This window comes from Rhagoletis zephyria, unplaced genomic scaffold (genome assembly GCF_001687245.7).
Source record: "Rhagoletis zephyria isolate East Lansing unplaced genomic scaffold, Rhagoletis_zephyria_1.1 Rzeph_scaffold_02818, whole genome shotgun sequence".
Lineage (NCBI taxonomy): Eukaryota > Metazoa > Arthropoda > Insecta > Diptera > Tephritidae > Rhagoletis > Rhagoletis zephyria.
The window spans coordinates 1419-10795 of NW_016159902.1; the positions used below are offsets into that span (position 1 = coordinate 1419).

Sequence of the window (9377 nt, forward strand, 5' to 3'; positions counted from 1 at the left end):
TATTTAGCCATTTTTTCATTGCAACTATAATTTATAGGTCCGCCGAAAACCCACAAAAACCCCGAAAAATGCAATGGGGCGACCAATAAAAATGTTTAAGTAGACAATTGGGTATTATTATTGAAAGTCTCCTGAAGAGAACCAGAGTTTTCCGATCGAAAAATATTGATTTTCAAGAATTTTATACCATATCTACGAAAAAATTTATTTTTCCCATATAAAAATACATGGAAAACTTTGAGCACTTTGAGCGTCCTCTAAATATTTTTTGATTTCAAAATAAAAGAATAGGGGTATACTTTTTATCGATATAGAACAGTCGTATGGGGTGAGAGAATTACAATTCCGACTTTACTGTTTTTGGACCACCCTACTGTACATTCGCTTGCGCCTTATTTGTGTGGAGAAAATTTTTGTTAGGCTACAAAGCAAGACTCCCCCTAGAAATGTTCCTTTGGTCATAAATTCGTGCCCTGCGAAAAATTTTTAAAATCGGACAAAGGAAAGACATTAATGAATCGTTTTGTTTGGTTCTAAAAAAGATAAAACATTTATAAGAATGTCCTAGAGGACGGTAGGTACAGATATGTACCACTTAACATCCCGTATGGTACAATGGTTTACCACCACCCTCCGAATCAGCCCCTTAGGCCACGCCCACTTTGACACCGAAGGACATGTATTTGTGGGGCAAATAACATATTGGACCCATAAATTGAAAGCTACCATTGATAGTAGAGTTCCGGGTCGAAAGGGTTAACGTTAATTTGACACGTTTTAGGTAAAAATCTTTAATATTAAGGGTATTCATCAAACCTTATAAATGCATTGTAAACCGTATAAACTTATAATTGTATAAACCTTATAAATGAACTGTCAAAATTTGTATGGAAACTCGTTGACGCATTTCTAATAAATTTCTCCAGCGATTTCACAGAATAAACTTGATAAACTGAAGCCAATGCAACTCTGTCGCAACTCTAGCTATGTTTTCATGGGCAATAATCCGCATACAAATTTTGCACGCAACTTCAACAACAACGATATGATCCTGATAGAGATCTGGTTCAATTATTATCCGTTCTGTTTGTTTTGTTTCACTGATAATGTGGCCGCACAGTTTGGTAGCAGTGACAAATGAATTCATACACAGACAGATATTATGTCATTGCTTCTTTAAAATTGCTTCAAATAAATCGCCTTTATGTTATATGTGCATTTATTTAAATAGACATTATCTCGTAAATATAATTTTTTCCCATTTAGTGAGTTAGTTTCTATAATTTCTTTATCCTCGTGCTAGTAATATAAAGTTAGTGATACTGAGCTCGATAACCAAAGAAAACCCGACTATTGTCGCAAGTGTAAACGAAAAGAGAGTGTGGGTCGTTCATGTAACAGAGTGCGTAAACTTATAAGATTATCTGCTTGATAAAGTTATCGGTTTAGATGAATACCACTATTATCTATATGTGTATCGTGGATTCCTATAATAATATCCACCTGTTCTTACATATGTATTAAGCCGGGTCGATTTGTGGGGAGGCAAAAAAATCGCCCATTGCTCTGTGAAAATCATATTCTAGGGATCAAAATAAGAAACTTTGCCGAAGGAACCATACCTCTAAAACGAATTCTGATGTCCCCCAAATTGGGTCGAACTTTTGGGTAGGGGCAAATTTTGAAAAATCCCACTTTGACCCATTTAGAGTGCTCCAATCGAGTCCAAATGTATGACCGACCCCCACTAACTTTGGAGGTCCGACCCACCGATGCCAGTGGCACACCCCCTGGAACCCCCCTGGGGGTTCACCATACAAACATTTCAAAAAGTCGCCGGTTTTGCACTTTACATGAAAAAATCAGCGAAATGCCTATGTTTTTTCTTTTGGAGTTAATTTTTCTCTTTAGAAATTTATTTAGTCAGAACATATGTAAATGAAAAAATGAATTTAACTTAGTAATAGAAAAGAAATTAAAAAAAATTATTAGAAATTAGGGTTTTTACAACCCTTTTAAAACCAAGGCATCACCGTGATGCATTTGCATGTCGTAAACATAGTTGTGTGGGTTTTTTATTCAACCGTTTTAAAAAATGAAGGTATCACCGTGACACAATTGCAAATCGGAAAATTGCTTGTGTGCGTTTTTTAAGACACAGCTGCATGTCGTAAACTTACTTGTGTAGTTTTTTTATAGCACCTACTTAAGAAATGAAGGTTGGTTTTACAACCCTTTTTGTGGGTATTTTAAGGCACCTTCTTAAGAAATGGTAAGGTATCACTGGAATGCACCGCAACCCTTTTAAACAATGAAGGTATCACTGTGACACAATTGCAGATCGTAAAATTGCTTGTGTTGTTTTTTTTAAGCCACCACAAGACACAGCAGGTAGAATTGAAATTACCATTTCATTCTTATTACCTCGTCTCGTAGACCATATATAACGCAACAGTTTTTGTGAATGCATTAAGTCGTTGTGAAGAACTCAAAGTGTGAAGTGCTAATTTCAGATAAAAAAATATTTCAAAAAAAATAATAAGTGAAGTGACCATTCCAAATCAAAAAGTTTACAATGAATCCACCATCCTCTACACCGCAAGATGAAGCAACTACATCGACAACTATCGAAAACCCAATGAGTCATATACCCAAGCATGATTTTACTGTTTTTGGTGTGTCTACTGATTTAACTGATCTTAATTTACCAACCCATCTGGATATCTTGAGATATTATTTTTACTTAAGCGAACGTGCTAAAACAGAACAAAAAAAGTTTTCCCATAAATCATTCACTATTCGAGTACAAGATAAGTTGATTGGAATTTGGGAAAAACTTGGTATGGAAATAATGCTGAAAAAAAGTGTATTTAATAAATTGAATAAATTGCTTGACAAGTATCAAGAGCAAATCAAGAGAAGAAACAACACCCAACAATTTACAGAGTATGTAAAATCTCTGGAAACAATTTTTTACATTGGAACATGTAAATGCGATTTGAAGGCAGCTCCATGTGCATGCGGCTGGGTTCCCGAACGCCTCAAAGAGTTCATGCACGATCAACATAATCAGAGAAGACTAACAATGGATGCATTTGTGATGGAAACTGAAGAGCAAGGAGCAACGTCTATGTCATCAATGCCAACATACCAAGATCCCGATGAATCAACATACGCACCGCCACCGGTTCAAGAAGATATGGATAGAAGCACAAGTTCACAATACACAGAGAGATACGATTGTTTTAACTTTGCCTTGGTATGTGACAGATTTGGTGTGCCTGACAGAGTAGCATCAGCATTGGGAACCGCTCTTTTGCAAGATTTTAAAATTAAAGATAAGCATGGGAAACCTCTCATCATGGATAAATCGAAAGTTCGCAGAGAAAAAGAGAAATGCAGACAAGAAGTGCTTCGCAAACGGTTAGATGATACCAATTTGTTAGCGTTTTCATTCGATGGCAGAAAAGATGATACTTTAACGATAGATAAAATTGATGAGAAGTATCATACTAGGATGGTAAAAAAACCTCATCTTGTTATTTTGAGAGAACGCAATTCTGAATTGATTGGTTACGTAAGACTGGAACATGGAACCGCTGAATATAAAACAACCAAATTAAATGGTTTTTTCAACGATAAAAATATATCACTGGATGCATTAATTGGAATATGCACTGACGGTGAGCCAACAAACACTGGCCCACACGGTGGAATTATACGACGATTCGAATTGCTGTTAAAAAGACCATTGCATTGGTTCGTTTGCCTTCTACACTTCAACGAACTTCCGTTTCGGCATTTGTTTGAAGCTTTGGATAAATCTACCAGCACTGGACCAAGATCGGCAACCGGAAAACTGAGCCGTCAAATCGAAACTTGTGAAACTCTTCCGGTAAGTTATTGCTATCACTCATTTATTATAATTGTCAACCATTTTTAATTATTTTATTATTATATATTTTCAGGTGGTGGACGGCTTCCAGAAAATTGAGTTGCAAAATATGCCCCCTGCTCCAGAAAAAATTGAATTTTCCACCGATTCGAAGTACTTATACGACACGGCCCATGCAATTTCTAGCGGCGTGGTTCCGGTGGATCTGGCTAACATCAAACCAGGGAAAATTGTACATTCTCGGTGGCTCACCAAGGCCGCTAGATTATTGCGATTATATGTGACAACGGAAAATCCAGATGCAAATTTAAGAATTCTGGTTGAATTTATAATTAAATGTTATGTGCCAATGTACTTCAATATCAAGTATTACAGCTCTGTCGTGTACGGCAGTGCATTATTTTTCAAGTTCATTGGTTGGTCACGATTTCTAGAACCTCGTTTACGCAAAATTGTCAATCAAGTAATTAAAGAAAATTCATATTATGCGCATTCGGAAAATATCTTGTTATCAATGTTGTTTGATGATAGCAAAGAAAAGCGCGACTGTGCCATCAAGAAAATTCTACGCTATCGAACCTATGTTGACGAGCCAATGAACTTAGAGTTTATAAAAAAACAGATATAAACTTTAATTGCACAAGTTATACGGAAATGATCAATTTGAATGATATAAATATCGTATTTGAACCACCATTCACGCGAAGCATTCCGTACGATACATTGAAAGAATATTTAAATCAAGATGATCCACCGTTTAATGATCCAAAAATTCATCACACATACAAGGAACGGAACGACATGTTCAATTGCTAGCTAGCGTTTCCAAACGGGTTATACCGGAAAATGTAGAGCCTGTTATGGCGACGACATTAGAGAGCCGTGCGAAATTGCCCAGACTTGAAAGTAAAAAAGACTTCAAACAATAATTTTTTTAAGTTTCTTTTCTATAACTCACTTAAATTAATTTTTTCATTTACATATGTTCTGACTAAATAAATTTCTTAAGAGAAAAAATAGATATTATTATAAATAAATAATAAATATTATTATAAATAAATAAATAAAAATAAAGAAAAAACATAGCCATTTAGCTGATTTTGTCATGTAAAGGCCAAAAATGGTGATTGATGATTATATGGGAACCCCCCAGTGTTAGGGGTGCATGATGTGGATGCCTCATTATGGGGTCGGTCATGACCGCCCTGGCAAAGTGGATCAATGCCCCAAGGACTTGGGAATCAACGAGGATGTTCGGAGCTATTGCCTAGAATACGTTCCAAGCATGGCGATAATCGACCGCCATGAGTACAGGAGCGGATCTTGGGGGGTTTGAGCATTCGTGACTCATAAGTAACATGCTTACATGTGGATGATAATGCACAACGTGTACTGAGGCCCCCCTCAATAAATCATTTGTCTAGCAAAAGTCGAATAATTACTGCATTGTGTATGCAAGTATCAATATCTATAGTTAAAAAAAAAGATAGTTTTTGTGTATATTCGAACTATTTATGCAATGTCTTCTAAGCATCCATATTATCGAAAAATTATTGCCGCCTGTGAGATTATCATCTCAAAACTCAGATTATACCGAAATGAGGTTATAAATACTGGTTGTGACCATTGAAGTTCCATTGGTGTGGTACATCAGGTTCTGTACGTAGGAATCAATGACCGCCTCCATCTATTAAATTCGCAGACAGCTTATGCTGATTGGTCACTTCGGCACAGCCATCCAAAAGTTAGGAGAGCACATCTTAATTATTGGTGAACCAGGGTTGCGCTTTCGTTTAGAATTAAAATCAAGAATGCTAATTCCACACAAAGTCGGACATAAAGTTCAAATGGACATTGCTGATTTTTACGACAGCTCGAATGTGGCCACGGAACTCGCATTAATTGCTCAATATGTATGTACCAGGGCCAGCTCGCAGGATTTTTCTTGGGGGGTTTATGTTAAAGTCATTCGTAACGAACCAAGAATATCATTTTTTTATTTAGAGTATTCAGCATATTGTATTTAATTATGGATATAATCGGTGAATGGCATAGATAAACATTCTTTTAATACTGAGTCAACATTAATATCCAGATTGCGATGAATATTGAGAAAAGCTACCCCATTGTGTGCGCGTCCTCTGTCCATGCCTGTACATTAGGGTGGTCCAAAAATACATGTCAAAAAGTAAAGTCGGAATTTTTATTATCTCACCCCCTAGGATTGTTCTATATCGAAAAATAGACCCTTATTTTTTCATTTTGAAACCAAAAAAATATTTAGAGGTCGCTCAAAGCGCCTAAAGTTTTCCATGTATTTTATATGGAGAAAAAACCACTTTTCGTAGAAATGGTATAGAATAGTTAAAAATCAATATTTTTCTACCAGAAAACTCTGTTTATCTGCAGGAGATTTACAGTAATAATACTTAATTGTTAATTTAGCCATTTTTTCTTTGCAACAATAATTTATAGGTCCGCCAAAAACCCACAAAAACCCCGAAAAATGCAATGGGGCGACCAATAAAAATGGTTAAGTAGACAATTGGGTATTATTATTGAAAGTCTCCTGAAGAGAACCAGAGTTTTCCGATCGAAAAATATTGATTTTCAAGAATTCTATACCATTTCTACGAAAAAATTTATTTTTCCCATATAAAAATACATGGAAAACTTGAGCACTTTGAGCGTCCTCTAAATATTTTTTGATTTCAAAATAAAAGAATAGGGGTATACTTTTTATCGATATAGAACAGTCGTAGGGGTGAGAGATTACAATTCCGACTTTACTGTTTTTGGACCACCCTACTGTACATTCGCTTGCCCTTATTTGTGTGGAGAAAATTTTTGTTAGGCTACAAAGCAAGACTCCCCCTAGAAATGTTCCTTTGGTCATAAATTCGTGCCCTGCGAAAAACTTTTAAAATCGGACAAAGGAAAGACATGCCCTAAAGTTCAGCATTTTCATGCAATTTTTCAAAAAACGGTCAAAATTTCTTCGTGAATTCAATATATTTTAATGGCACTTGATGTAGATTCGCAAGCATATTTTGCATTTTTTGTAAAAAACGGTTGTATACAAATTTGTGCGAAAAGTTTTTGCATTGTCACGGTTTTCGCCATTTTTCAACAATTCCTGATAGAAATACGTAGCATATTCAAATGCCAAAGGTGTAGGGCACTTTTCTCTTTTAATGTTGGGTTCTCCGGTGACAGAAAATTTTTTAAAGCAAAAATCTAATTTATGGTTACTTTAGATACCATATTTTAAACGCCATGTTGAATTTTTCAAGAGGCCTCACGGCTTTTTCCCAAAAAAAATCTCAATAACTTTAAAAGATGGGGACGGATCAGGGACAAAACTCCATCAAGTTCCATTAAAATATATTTAATTTCCCACTGACTTATAGGCAAAATATTGACCGCATTGTGAAAAATTCCATGAATTCGCTGAACTTAAGGGCCTTTGAGGCACGTTTTTATGACCAAACTAGCAAATGCCCGCTTGCTTCGCGGCGCCTATACAAAAATAGCGTTTAAAAGCAAAGGCGTTGTGTAAAGTAAACATTTTTAGTTTAAATTGAAACGAATAAAAAGCAGAATCCTCCTCCATAGGCCAAGAATAGTAGCGCTGTGATACCATATGGAATACTAATCCCTTTTGATGTCATGAAATGCCTAGCAGCGTCAGCAAAAAAAAAAAATATTAAAAATCAACGCGATTTTCTAGCGTCTTGCGGTTTTAATGGGCTATAAAACTGCATACCCAAATTTTTTCAAAAAAATCTGATTGAAAAGTTTGAAATTTTTGGGGGATTTTGATAAAATTTGTTGAATTTTTATAATTTTTGTACAGACTTTGAAATGTGGATTTATATGGTGTGTATTATATAGTGCGCTAGACTTTTATACAAAAATATTAAACATCGAATAAACAAAGTAATATAGTCAAAACTGGTCAAAGTAAAAAGTTTATATTATTTCTTCCCCCACTGTATATAGAAGATAGAAGATGAACCTTTCTGGGGGAATCTTGCTTTGTAGGACAAAGTTGCAGAATAAGGCGCAGGCTACTGCACATGCATGATGATATTCATTGAATTATTTTGCAAAACTATAACTAAATAGTGGAGCAAAGGGTGTTATAGACCACATAAGGAAACATTTCTGTAGAACAAAGCGGAAATCTGAATTTTTGCAAATTTTTTTACACATGTTATGGTACGCATACTTTGGGAGCAGCAGTGAGTGCAGGCGGCATGACACAATGGGGTGCACTGTGGCTAGTCATGTCGGATGGGCGGGGTTCTTGCCTCACTACTGTTCCATGCGCCATAGCAGAGAAAAGTCATGCTATGTCAAACGTCTTTAACGGACGGACACACAACAATTTAAAAATTCAAAAAATAAAAAAAATCCGTTAATACAAAAAAGCTGAAAAAGAAACGTTACATTTAAAATATTTAAAATAAACTGAAAGCAGAAGAAAAAAAACCAACACTAAAACCCTGAAACAAAAGAAATTAACCAAAACAAACCTAATGCCGAATATAGAGAGGGGGCGCCACTGGTGGAAGTGTGGCCCCTGGTGCCGACCCACCCTCATCCATGGCTATCAGCGCACCCTAGTATTGATAGCCCCATTATTAGTCCCTAACGTGCCTTCCTAAATAAACAGAGAGGTCAACATTCCCATTATATTACAAATTTATTTTTAAAAAATTATTTTTCTTATATCTAATTCTTACAGCTAATTATCCTAACGCTAAGTCCTAATCTCTAAAGCTGGTAAGTATATTTACTTAAATAACTAGGTAGGTAGGTCTCTTAAATCTAGATCAAGTGTGTTAATCGCAAGAAATTAAGGTAAGTATATGTAATTAGGATTAGGGTAAGTCTGGTATGTAAGTCAGCTAAGTGAATTAAATAGGAAACTCAGCTACTAGGAAACTAGAGTAAGTCAAGGTAAGTAATTCAGGTAAGTAGGTCAAGTTAGCCTAAGGTACACATAGTGAAGTCTTAGTTATATTTCTCCTAAATTTTATTTAATTTCTATATTCATTTGTTATGGTTTTGGGTTCAGGTAATTTAATTCATTTCTTTTCGTCTTTCTTTTCTATTTCTTCCTCTTTCCTTTTTTGTTTATTATTATTGTTAATACTTTGATTGTTAGTTGTTATATTGTGCCAATTCTTTGTTATGATTTTTAAAGTTGGTTTGTTTAAATTTATTTTAGTTGAGTTCTCGTTAAAATTTTATCTTAGGTTAATTTATAGTAGGTTCTTCTGGTTATATACCTTCCGTTTTATTTTATTAAACATTTTTTATTTATTTAGTTATTCAAAATAAGGTTGATTAGATTTTTACCCGATGGTAGTTTAATTTATTTAATTTCGCTTAGATCAATCCAAGCTATCAGATTTAATTTAATTTAAGCTTAGCTAACTTTATTTTGTTTTAATTTTAATATATTTATTTTATT

At 34.9% G+C, this 9377-nt stretch overlaps 1 protein-coding gene across 1 annotated transcript; it reads left to right on the forward strand.

Annotated features, from left to right (window-relative positions):
* Nucleotides 1-2575: 2575 nt before the first annotated feature.
* LOC108367790 (uncharacterized) lies at nucleotides 2576-4523 on the forward strand. The gene is made up of 3 exons (XM_017622485.1): nucleotides 2576-2675; nucleotides 3009-3895; nucleotides 3969-4523. Exons 1-3 carry the CDS (start codon nucleotides 2576-2578, stop codon nucleotides 4521-4523), a joined length of 1542 nt encoding a protein of 513 aa, XP_017477974.1.
* Nucleotides 4524-9377: the final 4854 nt, after the last annotated feature.